The sequence below is a fragment of the Cynocephalus volans genome, chromosome 3 (genome assembly GCF_027409185.1).
Source record: "Cynocephalus volans isolate mCynVol1 chromosome 3, mCynVol1.pri, whole genome shotgun sequence".
Lineage (NCBI taxonomy): Eukaryota > Metazoa > Chordata > Mammalia > Dermoptera > Cynocephalidae > Cynocephalus > Cynocephalus volans.
Genome location: NC_084462.1, coordinates 130,641,431 through 130,660,353, shown reverse-complemented (window position 1 = coordinate 130,660,353; position 18,923 = coordinate 130,641,431). Strand labels below are relative to the sequence as shown.

The 18,923-nt window shown below is 33.5% G+C and overlaps 1 protein-coding gene across 1 annotated transcript in view; it reads left to right on the top strand.

The window, feature by feature from the left end:
- Nucleotides 1-18,923, top strand: part of MDGA2 (MAM domain containing glycosylphosphatidylinositol anchor 2) — an 800,938-nt gene that overhangs the window by 771,007 nt on the left and 11,008 nt on the right. The window contains exon 15 of the mRNA XM_063091085.1: nt 14,222-14,352. Coding sequence (XP_062947155.1) covers nt 14,222-14,352 — 131 coding nt within the window. The remainder of the gene's footprint in view (nt 1-14,221; nt 14,353-18,923) is intronic.

Sequence of the window (18,923 nt, the reverse complement as noted above, 5' to 3'; positions counted from 1 at the left end):
TGGAATTGACACAGCATAAGTTAGGTAGTTCTTTCCAAAGAAATTTGCTTTAATAATAACTCGCTGCCTATTAATGATGGTGCAAAAGAATATTGTCATATTGTGATATTGACAAGTACTTTTAGCACCATCCATGTATGTGGAATATTGTTGTGATTTTTTTTTCTTGTTTGTAAAGTATGCCTAACGTAAATAGTAGGATTTAAGAATGCACTAGGTCCTGAAGAGCACACAAAGATGATACATTCCCTGCCCTTGGAGATATCATGCAGTAATTAGGCTAAGATGAGTAAATACACAACTGTGCTAGAGAGAATGCCACATAACACTGAGAGTGGACCTAACAAAACTTCCTGTGGAGAAAGATCATGCAGGTCTACAATTCTTTATGTGCAATTCTAAAATCCAAAAAACCAAACACCATTTTTTTTTTAAAGTTTAATCATTTTTCAGTACATATTAGCTTGAACTACATGTGTTAGAAATAGATCTACATGTGTCAGAAACCTGAACTGATATAAGCCTTTTTACAGTCTGTTTATCCAAATGAGTGTGAACATAATACCATTTGCAGCAAAAATATTACTAAATTTAATTATGGTATTCTGCTCCAGACCATTCTAGCAGATATCACATACAAGAGATATACTCTATTACCTTTGTAATATAAGATAAAATTCTGAATAGTGAAACAGAGCCTGGACAAGGGATTGTGGGTCTGTATCTAGTTGAGGAATGATGCGATGCTTCAAAACAAAGGAAAACATTTCTCCGGGTACTCACGAGGGCTATGTGTTCAATAGGCAGAGATTGGTACAGGGAGGATTAAGGCACTGGTAATGAGTAAGTAAAATGCTGGAAGTTAGGGTCACATTAGTGTGTTGATATAAAGTAATAAAAATAATAATACAAATATGTTAATATAAGCTAATAACATTGGGTGCATAATATATACTATTGAGGTGAAGTAATCTTAGGTTTGTGAAATTGAGCATCATTTTCCATCTTTTAAAGTGAAGAAAACTGAACCTCAAGAAGGCCGTATGAATTGCCAAGTAACTGGCTGTGCTGGGATTCAAACTCATACCCAACTATTAACCAGTGTTCTTCACAGTAGAGCAATAGGTGACAAGCCTGGAAAGGACAGCTCTTATGAAGTGAAAAGTGCCCTCCATGCAAAGTCAGGAGACCTGGGTTGGAACCTGGCTGTAGCATTCGGTCTCTATAAGACTTCAGAGAAGTCACTTAAACTGTCTGGATCTTAGTTTCCTCATCTGTATAATGGTAATAATAATTCCTATTTCAGGGAGCTGTAGTTTAAGTTAAATGAGAAAGCATACATAATATCTTCTAACAGATGGCAGACACTCATAATAATCAGATTACTTTGAATCTCAAATAGCAATTATAATAGCAATAATAAAGTAATAGCTGACATCTATGGAGTACTCATCATGAACCAGGACACTTCATAGATTATTTCTCAATCTTCACAATAAACATTTGTGCTATTAAAATCATTATCCTGTTTCATAGATAAGGAAACTGAAATACAAAGAATTTTAATTACCATGCCCATCACATGCCTGATAGGTATTGAAGCTGTGATACCAATCTGGGAAACTGGACACAGAGTCTGTCTGTTCCACCACTCTGCAGGATGATTTACTGGAGTGTCAGGAAACCTTAGCTAAGTATGTGACATTTATTTAGTAGTTGGGGGGAGTTATGACATATTTTGTGCTGACAAGAAGCATGTTGAGATATTTGATTTAGGAAAACAGTGGGTAAAAACTTTGGGAAATAGAACATGGACAGGAAAAGCACTTAGAAACCTATAAGAGTAGTCATAGTTTCACTATGGCATAGACTATGAAAGGAAACAAATCTCCACACAGTGACCAAACCATCTTATTATTGTGCAATTACTTTCCTATTACAAAGGTAGGATTAGCTCAACTCTTAATTCTCTTTTGTTGATCATGTGTGTTTACTTACTCTATATTCTGAATCTGTTTCATGGACTTTCTCTTCCAATTTACCTTGGAAGAGGCATATTTTTTATTGTTTTTGAAATAAATAATTCCAAGACCAATATTTTGTATTACTTTAAGGTGTAAAGTAGGTATTTAACTTGTTTATAAGACTCGCTCTTTTAGGGCTTCCTCTCAAAATTTCTGCATATTTATGCAGAATCCCAATTTTTAATATGCTTTTAACGTCACAATTGTTATTCTTATCTTCTTTATTGTCACTGGAGGTCTAGTTGACTTTCTGCTAGTTTTATTCTGATTATTTCAGGGTGGAGTTGGGGAGGGCAGTTCTCCATTACTTGGTAAAAACTTTGAGCCTGTGCCATTTGTCTGCTTCATCAGATGGTTGAAGTTGGCAGGCTGGGCATCAGGTCTGTCACTTGGGTTGCTCTAAGCAAGGTACAGTCATGCTGCTACTAAAATCTAGGCAAAAAAAAAAAAAAATACCTGTTACAGACATTGTAATTAGTTAAGACTAGATGAGATATTTCATTAGGGAGATGCTTTCTTTCTATAGTTAAAATTTTCCCTCTTTGCCTATGTTATTCTCAGATCCTCAATTATCTGTAAGCCTTGAGGACATTTATAGTCACCAGTTTTACAAATTGCATTCTCTGTTTTCTTTATTCTTTTGGAAATCCAGATTCAAAAATGAATTGTCTTGGATTTCTAGTAGCCTAACTGCATTTATTACTTCTTAGGTAATTGTAACTAAATCTTGCAGTTTTAACTGTGACTAAGGGAGAGTGTATCATTGAGAAGAGTCATAATCATCTGATAATGCAAAAATGAGTGATACATTACTTAGAAGGGAGATAAAATAAAGTTGATATGTTGTGTTATGCCAGAGACCAGCTCCAGTCGGGTGGGGGTCCTTGAAAAAGGGATGAGGAGACGGTGAAAATAACAAACACAGGCAGAGACCTCTGTTCCTTTGAAGCACGTTCTCACCCTGCGGGCTGTCAGCTCTGTCGCAGCCAGAGCAGCTAAAGCAGCTGAAGCAAACTTTAGGCTGAAAACAGCACATTTATTTGTTACACAATATGGGGGGGGGGGTTAAAGTGGGTAATTTGATTTTATCAACAAAATTAATCATCAGTTTAAAGTTCATGGAAAACTTTTCAGATGATCAGTCAGTTTCTTTCTGTCTGCATCAGTAACTCTTTGGTAGTAGGGGTGTACTTTCTTCTTCCCAGAACTTGATGCAGTGTTTTGTTTCTTATTAACTGTTTATTTTACAACTAAATCTTTAACAAGCAAGCTGAAGTTAAATGTCAATTCTGAATACAGAAAGGCAGCATCTTGCAGTTACAAAACATATATTAAACTAAAATATCTTGATACAAACATATAAAGCTAAAACATGGAAATTTAATAATCAAGCTTATGACTAAATAAAGGCTAATGATTCTCAAAGCATGAACCTACCGTTCATCTGGAAAAGGAGCAAGGGACAATTGAACAGCTTTATGCATTTAAAAAAGGCATGCAACGGCTCTGTGGCCCGTACAATCCTGAAAAATCTATTAATAAAATATCAAAGTGCACAGCACCATCTCACAAAAAGCAAAGCATAAAACCAGGTGCACTTAAGATTAAATCTGTAATCTTTATTTTTAGGAGGGGAAGTTGTGCATCATATGTTTTTGTCCCAATATCTTACTAAGGTGTTTTTATTTAACTTAAGGCACCAATGAGTAACAGGGTTTCTACGCATTCTTTCTCATAAACTTAATTCTTCCTATAGTATCTTTTTCCTTTAATTCCAACCATTCTCTTACCATTAATGTAATCCCCTGTAAGTGACGTTTGCCATCTTAAGTCATATTTAGGACGTCCCCTAGGAGTGTACCAAATTTTTCCTTTTCCCATTTTATAATCCATATAACCATTTACCCAGATGGTGGGAAGAGGATGGGGATTTCTACTGTTTATTAATTTCTTTGATAAAAACAATTGCTCATGACTACTCATAAGGTGTTTTTAAAACATCCGTTGGTGTAATAAATTGACTCAAAAGGGACAATTTGAAATTGTTGATCTTCCTGGATCTTTTGTGGGATAATCTAATTTTATGACAACAACTGTTTGTGTGTCATTTTTTGCATCTTTTGGAAACTCAGGAAACTGCCACGCTGACCAAAACATCAAAAGAGAAAGCAAAAGCAGCACCACTATGCCGAGGCAGAGATCTTTAAGTGAAAGCAAGTGCTGGTAGCTGGGGCCCTGCCAGTAGCTCTCCCCCCGGGGCCTTGCCAAGTCAGAAAGGGCAGCCCGAGCTATTCTTTTCAATACCCCGCCATGGCGTGGACCGCGCCAGAATTACTTTTGTATTGCTACATAACAATTTTTCCTAAAATTTTGTGACTTAAATGACAAACACAGTTTTTGTTGATCAGGAATATGGGTATGGCTTAGCTGGGTGTCTGTGGCTCAATGTCTCTCATGTGGTTGCAGTCAAGCTGCCAGGCAAGGACTTCAGTCTAATTTGAAAACTGAACTTGGGGAGGATACACTTCCAAGCCCACTCACTTGGTTTGTAGCAAGCTTCATTTCCTCACAGGTGTTGAACTATAAATATCCACATATTACTGGCTGTTGGTAGGAGGCCTCCCTCAAATCCTCACCATGTAGACCTCTCCATGGGGCTGTCTCATGACATGGAGCAGAGTTCCTTCAAAGCAAGCCATTCATGAAACAGAGAGAAAGAGAACGCATGTCCAACATATTGTACAAAATAATTTGTGAAGTGACATTTAGTACCTTTTCTTTATTCTGTTTATTGTGACTAAGTTGGCAATTCCAGCCTATAATCAAGGGCAGGAAATTAAGAGCATTAATTAAGAATGTTAATGATAGAAGGCTTAATTTATCAGGAGGCTGCTTAGAGGTTGTCTACCATACTGAGACAATTTCTGGTGTCAATTGGAAGTTTCATCAAAATTTATTGAAGAAAAAACATTTTTTCAAATGAAAGCTATAATGTATTACCCTTAAACAAACTGTTGATTTATATGTAAATGATACAATATCTGGCTACTGATAATAATATAATATTGTTTCCATATTCCTGTGGCTACTAGTGGGCATTTTGATTCTTAATGAATCAGCCCAACTTCTAATGCTCATGCAAAGAAATTAAACCTCATATGAGGTCACTAGATAGAACATAAGCTTATTAAAAACCAGTAAAATATATACTTCATTTATTTCTAAAAAGGAGAATCTGAGATATAAGCATCATATCATACAGGGAAATTAAAGATAAAAATACAAAAGGCACCTATGAATGCATTCATTGAATTTGGTAAGAATGGTTCAGCAAAGTTGTGCCTCTAGACACTAGCTAATTTCACTGTGGAGCAAATGTGAGGAAAGGAAAATGAGTTTGTTAATGAAGTCTACTCTTTCATGAACCATAAGGGTAAGGAAGAAGTGATTAAGTAGAGAGGTGTGGGGTTGTAGAAGGGCCTATTTTAAGAGAAAAAAAAAAAGGTCAACAGAAAGGGTAAGTTTAGAGATACAAAAATAATAGGGAAATATGTTTTACAAACAGGTTAGAATTTAGAGCTCTGGTTGGGAAATTAGCTTTGAGGGATGAACTAATGTCACTTCCCCTGAGATAGGAAAAAAGAATTAAGTAGGAATGTGGCTTCTGATATATTCCTAGATGCAAAACCAGAAAATAGATATGAAAGATGGCATCCTAACAGTCTCTATTTTCTCTGCAAAGTAAATATATAAGATGCATGCTCAAAGAGTGGACAGCTTTAGGAGAGTGGTGATTGAGAGCACAAACTGATCAGCAATAGAGACAGCTGGAGAGGTTGGCGATGAGGAAGGACATCAGTCCTCAGGGTTCTGAAATGTGTTTTAGAATATAATGTTCAGTTTGCATCCCCATCACTTGTTGCATATAGTACTGAATTAGCCTGCTAACTGATTTCCTTGCTGTCTCTTTGGTCTATAGCTTCCAGGGTAAAGTCATTCTCTAAAACCAGTAACATAGGGCTTGGAAAATATATGGTCCTCTGGCTTCTCCTTGTAGTAGCTCCTTAGTCTATTCTAGTCATACCTGAAGTTCTCCGAATCGAGCTCTGTTGTATCTGGGTCATCTTCACAGGCTCTGTCCTTTGTCCTGCTAAGCTGTATGCTTGGTGAGGGCAGAAACAATGTCTCTTCCCATGACATGGTGCCCTGCATGTAAATATTTATTTGAGCACCTAATAAATATTTATTAAATAAATGAATATTTAAAAAATTGTATAATAGAATAAGTAATTTTTCTCCTATTTAATTATCTAGATAACTCATATTCTTCCTTCAAAGTCCAGTTGAAGGCCACATACTGAAATTCTTCCCCATCCTCTGTGCTCTTTTTCTTCCAGTAACTCCTGGTGCACATGTCTGTTGTAGTGCTTGCCACACTGACCCCCACTAAAATGTAAGCTCCTTGAGAACAATAACCAATATTTATTTATATTTTATTCTCTGAAACAAAAAATACTCAATAGGTTAAAAAATAATTCAAACTAGATGCTTTAGCTTCTGGGTATACCAGAATAATAAAACAAGAGAATTGAAAGTGTGAAGTTTAAATTGGAAATAGAAGATAGTTTCACAAAGACCTTATAGGTTGTAAAAAAAAAAGTTAATTATCAACTTAAGTTGAATTTGCATCTAAGTATTCTGGCAAATAAAGCAAAAAGGAAAGCAAAAGTGTCACATATTTCTTAACAATTAATTCAAAAAGAAAATTATGTTGTAAAAAGTACCCTTGAGTAATGTAAAGGGCAGTATCTTTACTTAGTAATTTCAGAAAGATATAAAACTTGTTCAAATAAAAATTTCATATATTGATAAACAATAATATATGAGAGAATAAAATTTGTATTTTGAGCTGAATTATTGTGGCCCATATACATCACTTTGTGATGACCTAACAATGTAGAAAGAGAATTTTAAAAATCTGGAATGAACCTCTCATTAAGCCTCTTTTAATAAGATATCTTAGGTTATTCTTTAGCAAGAGATGGATTCAAGCGTTCTAAGTGCCAGAGATGCTCACATTCTTGGATTTTAAACTATGAACTTAAATACTTTTATACAAGAATAATATAGAGAAGGCAAAGGTGACGATATTTTGCATGGTTTTAGAAGTCTGGCTTTTATTCTTGTGCTGGTCAAAGACCATATTTCTTTTGATTAAAGTTAAAAACATTGAGATTCTTACTTATATCTTGAATATATTCCTCAAATAGAAAATCTGCTTACAAATTGGAATTTGTTTTCCTTGGCATTAAACACTATGTGAGAGACAGTTTGAGCTTGAAAAATAATGTTAAAACAAGGGGTCATTATTTAGAACCTTGACTACATTGTCTCTCAATGAATCTCAGTGGAATAAATGTGTAATTTTAAGATACTTGCATTTTGATAAATTCTCAAAATGAATTTCCTTGCAAAAGACAACTCCCAGGTGGCTGAGGAAATAGATAAGGTGACTTAGTATTCACCATTTAAATATTAGATACCAAACTACTAATTGTTTGATCATAGTTAATATTAAGTCACCCTTTCTGTTAAGAATTAATCAATATTTTCAATGAACTTCTATTTGCATTTAATACTGATAATGCCAATGCTGTCAATATGAAAAGAATGCTGTAAGTGGAAAACATTCTTTCAGTAAACTGCTTTGTTAAATGAGATATATTTAAAATGTGAGGGAGTAGATAGAATCTAGCCTTGGTTTATTACCATATATAATCAAAATCTTATTATAGGCACTTGTCACAGACCCTCTAGTAAAACTATAGGAAATTTCTAATGCATTTACCTTTTAAGTAAGATTTTGAACCACCAACTACTAAACTTATTTTCCTTTAATTTAATTTTTCATTGGTGATGGTCCCTTAGACAATGTATAATAGAAGCTAGTATATTTAAACAAAATTAAATATATGAAATGATTGCAAAAGGCTGGTATTTCAAACTACACAAGTCACATTTTCAGTGTAATTAATAGACATTATTTCATCAATTGAATATTAATGGTAAGCGAATGAGCTTACCCAGTGTACCATCCTTTTTAAACCAACTACAGTGAAAGTAAGTATTTATCGTGATGGGTTTTTTTTTTACCCTTAGGTGTTGAATTCACTCATTTCTGCTCAATAGGATACATTGCACATGCTGTGTGCCTAGTGGTGTTTACAGTTCTGTGGAGGATAAGAGAGAATTATGAGAAGTTTCTCATCCATCAAATAGTTTGTCATTTATTTGGGATAGTGAATTACTGAATAAAATAAAAGTCAGAGAGTAATATGCATCAAAATTTGTGATAGGCCCATGCTAAGGGTGAGCAAGGGAGAGAATGCTGAGGCCAGCAGGGTTAAAATAAGAATTTCTATGGAAGAGAAGAAATGTAAAGCATCCACAAAAGAGGTAAGTAGGAAGTGAAAGACAGACTAGAGGATGTGAGAAATAGAAAGAGCCAAAGTGTGAGAATGGAGCATGCTGTTCTTACGGAAGAGTGGGGAGGGTGACAGAAACAACGAGAAAAAAAGGTCTGCATAAGAGATCTGACATACACAAGAGAAATAGAAAACTTGATATAAGCTATATTTTAGGAAAAATGTGTTGGGCACTAAAGAGTCAACTGCATACCAGAAAGCATGGTAATGACTGAAGAAAATGAACTGACATGTTTTATTTGTCATTGCAGTTATATGTTGAAACAATAATATCAATGGATTCATACAGCCATTTCTACTCGAGCAGAAAATAATGATTTTATAATTTCCCATTTTGTATGTGTGTATGAAACAAATGGTACTAACAATTGCCTATCAATATACATAGACCTTGCCTAGAGCTAGATGATTTTGGTACATGCTCATCTTTCATGAACTGTGAAACTCAAATTAATGAGTCCGTGTTACTGATTATAATAAAAATGTGATTTATATGCAAGTGATCTCCAGATCTTTAAATAAACCAAATCACAAGTTAATTCATGTGAGCTTGAAAATTTCAAGTATCTATTGGAAATATGTATGCACATTTTAAGACATAAGTTGTTTATCTAAAATATATATATAACACATATTTATAGTAAAATAAATTAAAATAAAATTATAGGAAAGACTTAATGAAAGAAGTGAACTAGGTTATAGTGATGATAAATAATATTTATGCAAATTATATTTTGTACAGTTATTATATAAAATAGTATAAAAATAAGAACCATGCTATAGCGTAATATCAGGAAAAACCCCCAAATGTTGGTCATTATTCGTGAGATGAAAAAGCGGTTAGGTCATTTAGCCTTTATCCCTACAATCCTTAAGGATAAGAGATGAGCTAAGTCCTCTCTAGCTCCGGCATCTGACTCGATACGAGATGACCAAAAGATGAGAATTAGGAAACCATGGAAAAGAAAAAGACAGTTTAAGTTTTGCTTAGCTACATTAAACTTGTATCATGGAACTATATGTATGGCATTTGAAAATCCTTGGGGATGATTAAATTCATACATTTTGGTATCTGGCGCCTACTAAAGCATAAATACAGAGTCTCTGAGGATTTAAAATTACTTTTACAGGGTATTAACACAATCCATCACATTCACTTTGGAATTTTTTTTCAGTAATACCATAATAATGTGCTGAATCAGCTTTGCTGAATGTAAACTTCTCTGGAAGAGCTTTATTCTGTATCACAAGTTCTAATTTTGTTGATCAGGAAGAACTGACATAAGTTTAAATATGTTTTGGCGCTGAATTCTCCTTTAAAAAGTTAAGAACTGTAAACTTTGGGGGCAAAAAAGTTTCAAAGTAATTTGTCTGTTCATTAATAATGCTTTTATCATCATCTCTCTAATATACCAGTGAATAAGTAATTTGTATCCGTTGATTGGGATAATAATACAATTATTGCTACCTAAAAATAAGATGTTTAAATTATAATGTATTTGAAAGACTTATTTCAGCTATACTTCTAGTGGCTTTTTCTTATAAAGCAAGTAATATTTGCTTTTTGAAATAAAATCTAGCCACAACTGCACACATCACATTTAGTCTCTTTGAAAATCTAAGTAGAACTTTAGGATGACTTAGACCTGACTTCTTTAGAACTAGGCAAAATATTTTTCACGTAGTATGTATTCAATAAACAAAAATTAAAATAACTCAAGTTATAATTTATATTACTTACGTCAAAAGGAAATGTTAATTAAAAAAATAAAATGTAAACATGATCATAGAAAACGTGTATTTCCTAACAGAAATAATTTATTCAATACTGACACAATATTCTATCATTATTGATAAAATAGTGTCATATATTAACATGTGTGTCATTAAAGCATGTATTATTACTTTAAGTAAATTCTGAAATACATATTTTGTTAGCAAATTACAATGAACTGATCTGAAAAAAAGTATTATCACTATCAATGTTTAACAAAACTATTCATTTATCGATTTGATGACAATATCAGTTTCCTGTTGATTCAATCAATACTATAGGTTAACCTACCCGAGAAAAATAAAACTTCCATATAAAATGATACAAAAGAAGTCCCCAAAGTGGTTTGGACAAAAATGCCACAGGATTACTTCACATTATTTAAGAAGAGAAAGAGAAAGAGAGAAAATAAGACTCGAGTGAAGATTTCTCAGTATAAAAAGAGGCTAACATGGCACATAGTAGAAGCATATACTGTTGAAAAAGTCTTACTGACTGACTTCAGGTGTAAGTAAAATTTGTACAGTATATGCTTTATATTATTAACAAAATACATAAGAATATGAACTTTATGAAAATAAAAAGTGAGATGATACTATGGTGGATGAAGGAAAAAAAGAAACTGGATAAAAGAAATAAAGGAGAGATCGGTGAGATAAGAAAAGAATGTAACATTTTAAATTATACAGTACCGTGGAGGACAAGTCTGAGATTATTTGTTACACTGATGGGGAGTAGGAGAGAAGATAATAGATTTTGAAACCAAAAAGTGAAAATGCAACAGAGAGAGATATAACAAAAATAGTAAACTAGAGGATTTTATAGATAAATATATATGCATTATTTATAAATACAATATTAGCAAACTGAATAACCTTACATTAAAAGAGTAGTAGTCTATCACCAAGTAAAATTTATTCCTCTAATATAATCTCAGTCCAATATTTTGGAATGCATTAGTATAATCTATGACATCAATAGGGAAATAGAGAAATATTAGCTGAATATCTTTACAGATAGTAATAAACAGTGCTGATAATGGTTTACATACTTTAACTAATTTTCTTATAAAAAAGCTTACGATGGTTACCATCATTTACCTGATGAGGAAATTGAAGCAAAGAGAGATTTAGTGTTGTTCAACACACACACACACACACACACACACACACACACACACACACACACACGGCACTTCAAAGTTTGTGGAAAAATGGAATTAAAAGATTATACAAATCTTTCCATGAACTTTTTGAAAATCCCTCTCCTGTGTGTGTGTGTATGTGTGTGTGTGTGTGTGTGTGTGTGTGTGTGTGTTGTGGTGTGTGTATAATTAGAGTAAGTAAAGGAGAGAAATGTTACAATGAGGCAAAAAATACATATATTTTAAAAAATAATGGAAAAATCTTAGAAGGAACTCCACAAAACTAAAGACCATATTTAGCTACATCATCATCAAACTACTACAAACCAAAGACAAGGAAAATTCTCAAAAGCAGCCTGAGGGAGAAAGAAAAACACATTATTACAAGGAAACAAAGATGAATGATAACTGACTTCACATGAGAAATAATGGTATGCAGAAAATAATGGAAAAACATATTTAAAGTGCTAGAAAAAAATGTAATAACTCTAAACCTTACAAAAACCATAAGGGTAAAATGAGGACATTTTTATATGAACAAATCAGAGAAATTTTGTATCCAGCAGCTCATCACTACAAAAGTGCTATATGGTGCTAGATTATAACTCAAATCTACAAATAGAAATGAAGACTGTCCAAAATAGTTACCAATGGAAATTGAAAAACCTTATTTTATTTTCTTTCTTCTTGTAATTTATGTAAAATATATCTGTCTCTTCAAAGATAATAGCACTGTAAGGTGTGGTTGATAATGAAAACAAATGTAAAAAATATAATTACGAATGAGTAAAGAAATGGGGCAGATAAATGAATATATACTGTTATAAGATTGTTCCATTTGTGAAGTGAGATATAGAATGTGAAGTCTCAGGTGTGAAATAAAGAGGGTAAGGTGATAGTGAAGGAGATGGAAATTATTAATTGTGGGCATGAATAAGTAAAATACTGACTTTAGACTCTGAAGAGTTATGAATTTCTCTTGTTAGCACTTGAACAACACTAAAGCATAATAAAAAGAGATATATTTAAGAAGTTAGTACAGGAAATAAAATGAAATTTATTTTATCAAGTGAAAAGAAAAAAATGGAAGGGGACATGGAGGAAGAAAATGGAAGAGACAAGTGAAAACAAATAGGAGGGTTTGTTTAAGTCTAAACATCAATAATTACATTAAATGTAAATCAACTGAACACTGAATTTAAAAGGACTAATTAATACAAGCAATGACATAGATGAATATCCCAGACATTTTGCTGAGAGAAAGCAACCAGACACACATTTAAGTACATACATACTGCATAATTCCATTAATATGAGATATCAGAAAAGGCAAACAAAAATCATTGAGTAGTGATAGAAGTTAGATCTAGTTTACCTGACACAGGGAGAGGGCCTAAGAAGATTAACTACAAAGGAAAGTAAGGCAACTGTCTGCGGAAATGGAATTCTATACCTTTTTTTTTTTTTTTTTTCTGGTGGCTGGCTGGTATGGGGAACTGAACCCTTGACTTTGGTTTTAAAACACCACACTGTAACCAACTGAACTAACTGACCAGCCCAGAATTAAATACCTTGACCGAATGCCATTTACACTGTAGTATACATAAGTCTAAAATTATTGACCTGTACACTTAAAATGAAAGAATTTTGTTACATGCAAATTATACCTCAATAAAGTTGATTTTTTAAAAATTTATTAAAATGTTGATTGCCTAGTGATAAAGATGTAAGACTGAAACTCTCTGGGTTCAAAGCCTGCCTCTGCTATTTTCTTACTATATGACATAGAGCAAATTAATTAACTCCTCTGAGTTTCCTCATCTACAATGCGGGATAGTAGTAGTAAGTACTTCATAGGGTTGTTGAGAGGATTAATTCCTCATATGAAGTACATATTCAACATAATGTTATATTGTATTAATATTATTACTATCTTTACTATCATTACTGTGTACCACACATGAAACTGTTTAAAGAGATGTATCAAATAATAAGATAAAACATCTTCATTTTATCTTCAAATAATTCTTTTAGAAGAAAAATGTGAACTGAGTGAAAATTAAACTGAAAAAAATACTAAAAGATAATATAAAACACAATTAAGGTCAAAGTATGAGTGAGTCAGTCAGTACATGATTACATGAAATATTAATTTCCTATTGCCACTGTAATAAATGTCAAATGACTACAAATTTGGGGACTTAAAACAACACAAATTTATTGTTTTACAGCTTTGGGGAACAGAAATCCAAAATAAATATTACAGATCTAAAATGAAGATGTCAGTAGGGCTGGTTTCTTTCTGAAGGCTCTAGGGGAAAATCCATTTCTTTGCCTTTTCCAGCTTCTAGAGGCTGCCTGCATTCCTTGTCTTGTGGCCCCTTATTCCATCTCCAAAACCAGCTATTCAATTTCTCTTTCTCTCACATGGCCTTCTTTGCTACTATATCAAATCTCCCACTTCCACTGTTTTATAAGGAAGTATGATTGCATTTAAGGCCTACCCAGATAATCTAAAATTATCTCAGCAACTCAAAATTCTTAACTTAATATCCCTGCAAACTTCCATCTGCAATATAAGGTAACAGTCACAGGTTCTAGAGATTAGAAAATAGTTATTTTTGGATCAAATGTCAAATGTCATAGAGCAAGTAGGAAATGAGAGAAGAAAGAATGAGATACTAGTATTAAATACTACAAAATTTTATTTTAAAAAGTGTATGTGTTAGGTCAAGGAGAAAACATTTGAAGTGAAAACAAATATACAAAATGAAATTTCATTATTTTTTTTTAGGTGTTTTAAATGTTTATCTGCGTTTGAAAGGGCAGACAACAATAGAGAATCCGCTGTGGTCTTCAAGTGGGAATAAAGGACAACGATGGAATGAGGCTCATGTTAATATATATCCCATTACTTCATTTCAGGTAAGAAAACAACAGTCATTTCTGCTAATAGATTGCTGTATGTAAGCGTAACATTAAAGGCAGATCTTGAGAGAATATTAAAATATGAAAATTCAGAAATTCTGTGACATGAGCATCACAGAAATCACGATTAGGTTTCTCTTTAGCTCTAAAAGCTGTCTTATAAAGAGAAATGCCTTTTTTCCTTAATAATTAAAATTTATCCAGTAATATGTTTGAATAGTAGTCTTTCAAAATTAAAAAGATTTTCCTGGAAAGATGTAATTAATTTCTATCAAATCACGTGTGTATATTTTATTCCTTGAAGAAAAACAGTATAGTTTTTCATACTAATGTAACTGGGTAATCAGGTCTCAATCTGTTTGAATTTTACTTGATAGTATTTTATACACTTTTGACAAAATGTGTCTCTTTGAGGTAATGCCATTTTGGTATTTTAGCACTTTGACTATCAAAGTCAGATAACTTTAAACAAGCTATTCTTTGTTTTTAAGTAGAAAAGAAGTAAGACTTGGATTGAATATGAGTTAGCTGTAAAGATATCATAGAAAAGTTAATGACTATAACAGTGGTCATCATAAAGACAATGTATCATGAAACTATTGCAATGGGACAGTTAATAATACACTTTTAGTGATTTTTATAAACTATGTAAACATATATACATATATAAGTGTGTGTATATATACATATATATCCAACATATATATCTCCAAATATTTTTTCATGTTTAAAATTTAGCAAAATATCTTTAAAATCTAATAACACATAATATGTTCTATAGCTCTATTTCTTATTTTGAAAGAATTCAAATCCACTTTATGACATTATATCGATAGCACTGAATGTTTCTTCTACTAGTGATACATTGGATACATTTCATGGCATATGTTGTAAGGATATAGAAAATCAAAGACTGTTCCAGTTATGCTAATTTTAAATGGATAGATTGCCCTCTTCTTGTAATGAACATATAAAATTTTATTTGCTTTTGAGATTGCACTTCTAAATCTAACCAGGATGATAAAAATGAATACAATCATTCACCATGGTAAATAATAAAGGGGTAAGACTAGCTAATTATCTACAAATACATAAAAGCAATTTAAGACATGTGACTTTGGGAAAATAACAATCATTTTGTTTCTATGAAGGACAATACAATTGTGCAATAGTACTAATATAAATTAATTTTATTAAATAAATATAATAGTATTAATATAGCCTTCAAAATAATCCTGTATTGTCATTTATATCAATTTAATAATTATTTATTGAGCACCTTTCAGACCAATCATTTATTTCCATAAGCAAGGGTTCAAAAATACTTACTGAGCTTCTACTGTATGCTGGGCACATTGCTAGGCATGTAGATTTATAAAATGATTGTTTCCCTCAAATTGGTGGAAATATACCTCCAAACACACAATCCCTTACTATAATAATTGCAGTAATAGAGATATGCACAAGGTTCTATGAACACATCTAACAAACAAGAAGAATAGGGAGGAGTTAAGAAAAGCTTACAGTGTGAGGTGAAACCTGAACTAAGGAGAGAGATTGCAAAGCAGAGAAAAGCCTAGCATTAATATTGCCAGCAAAGGGCAGAGTGAACAAAGATATCGTGGTCATATACCCAGGGGATGACATGGTGCATCAGTCAGGTTGGTTGTCGTGTGGAAGACCGGATCAAGAAGATAAAATGGGGTTGGCAAACCAGTTAGGACACCTTTATAAAATCCACACAGAAGATGTTGAAGGGAAAAACTAGGAAAGTAGTATAAAGAAAAAAGGATGATTTCAAGATATAGTTAAATGTAAAATGTAGCAGAATGTTTTTATTTTAGGAATTTGGGAAGTAGCCATGAATGACTAGGAATTTTTGAACTGGGGAGTCTTGAGTAACGCTTGTGCGAAACATAACAAAACAAAAGAGACAAGCTTCAGGGATGAATATGATTACTTCTATTTGGGGCATGTTAATATAAAATGTCTATGGAATATCCTTTTAAATATGTGCAGGATATAGTTGTATATGTTCTTCTGAAGTTTTGGGGACGTGCATATTTGTGAGTCATCACATTGTATGTGTTACCTCAAACTTTAAGAGTGGTTGATGTTAGCAAGGAAAAGTGTATTTATGTAAAAAGTGATTAAAGGATGAAACCATGCAGATCACCTACCCATCAATAAGATGAACTGTGGAGGAGGAGCCCAAATCTAATTAGTGCTTTTTTGAGTTAAAACGAAAGAGATCTTGATGTCCATGGAATTTAAAGACAATGAAACTCAAATTGGAAAGCAGATTGAGTCCACCAGACTAGTCATTAAGAGGTAATTGCCATGAGGAGGTAACTCAGAATTGATGTTAGAGGTAGGGTCAGGGGGGGTCCGATGGGCCTGATAGTCAGCCTCGACCCACTCAGTCCTCTTACCAGGTTCTTGATTCTGCAACAGGAAAGAATTCAAGGGCAGAGTCACAGTAGAAAGTGAGAGCAAGTTTAATAAAATAGATAAGAAATACAAGTTCCACAGAGGAAGTGCGGCATAGCTCCAGAGACTGCTTAGGGCCCACACCAAGTTTAACATAAAAGTTAGAAATATATACATCAAGTCTAACACAAAAGCAAGAAAAACATGCTTAAAGTTCTGTACAAAGTGCAGGCTGGCTCAAGAGAATGAGCAGTGGCTTGCTGAAAGTAAGTTTGATAGAAAGAAAAGTATAAAAACCTCAGCCAGTGAAGTGCAGGTCACCTCCAGAAAAGTGAGCAACAGCCCTGCCTTCTGCTGGGTTTGGCTTTTATAGTTTCTCTGTCTAATGAATATTCAGTTAAGAGGGTGGTTCCCAGTTTTGTAACATTTAGCCTGGCACATGCTCAGTCTCTTCCTGGAGCATGTTCATTGGTCAGACCCTATCACATGCACCAAGCATATTCAAGAATATTCTGTGCTCTCTATTGAACCTGCCCAGCCACTGGATTTTCATAAGCCAGCCCCTTGTGGTCTCATTTTCCGGGTTGGTGCTGAAAATAGGTGTAACTGGAAACAGTAACTATTCTCCAGGGTAGAGTCCAGAGGAGGGGACCTGAGACTTCAGGGAGTGGCTGGGAACCCAGAGACATGTCCTGAAACCTGAACACAGGGAGACTGGACGCCTCCTGTATCAGAATGATTTCAGTGAAGTCACAGAGGAAGAAGCTACATTCATAAATGGACACAGAAATGTTGCTTTGCCTCCCACAGATTTGTCACCCCTTTTCCCCTGGGTGACAGAGCTGCCAAAGATTACTCAAATCCCATCTCTTCTGAGCCGTGAGAAGGCCCGAAAAGGGGTTAATCTCCCAGAAGCCTCAAGATAGAGGCATTCTATTTGGCAAATTAACCACAAATTGGGGTTCTCTTCCCACATTTATTCTCCAGACCAGGAAGTTACAGGAAGAGAACATAGGTGGGGTTTTTCCTAACTACAGTTTAACAAGTTTAGCAATAGAAGCTGGTAACATTCAGTAAGTCAAGCAAGGTGACCTTCTATAATGCAATTTGCAACAAAAGCTTGATTTTAGCAAACATTATCTTCTTACAGCAATTTCCCAGTATCTTTACATATCAATCAGTAACCTGTCTGTCTTTGAGCCAGCAACCTTGCTGTGTTACAATTCTTTATCTTACAACAGCAATCATATAGCCTGGGGAAAATGTCCTGTCCTTTGCAAGGTCAATATTTGAAACTGCAAGGCTTTGGAAAACCAGGCCCTGTGAAGTACATTTGCTTTATGCATACTTCACACAGAAAGTGTCCACTCTTAAGAAATTTGGGGATAAGGTGGTAAATAAATTGGAAAGACCACTATCTAAACAAAAGTTGTTTCACTGTTCAGAATTAATAGAATGACTTACAGGTAGGTAATGAATTATTATATGATTTATTCAAATAGTTCTTTTCAACTATCATGTTTTTTACATTAGAAAATGTATAAAGGGATACCTCAAAAAATCATGGAAAGATTTGTATTATCTTTTAATTCTATTTTTCCATGAATGTTTGAAGTACCCTCATAGATTTTATTAGTGTTGTTTTATATTGTTTTTTCAGGGGAATTGAGTTATTTATTCAGAATGTTACAACAGAAAAAAATCCTGAAGGGAATGAAATCCCTGGAATACAAGTAATGAGAGGAGTTTCATAGGGGAAAGAAACAAAAGAGGCAGAGTGCTAGGGACAAGTTTGATGTTGTAATTGTATAGAAAAGAATTGCTTTTCTTTGAGATTTGGCTAATCTTGTCTGTTGCATCCTGTTCCCAGAATTGTTAATTAAAGAAGGAACTTCAATTAGTGAGTTAGTCTTTTGTTACAAGGAAACATAGTATTAGAGTAAATTCAGAACAGAAAGTTTCTACAGTTTACTACAAGTGATAGCAGGTTTTCTGTAGGGTCAGGGATTTACTTACTAAATTCACAAAAAAGACATGCACAAGAATGTTCAAAGGAGATATACAAGAATGTTCAAATGTATGAAACTTTATTCATAATGATCCAAACCTTGGCAGACTTCTCTGTCCACTATACTCAG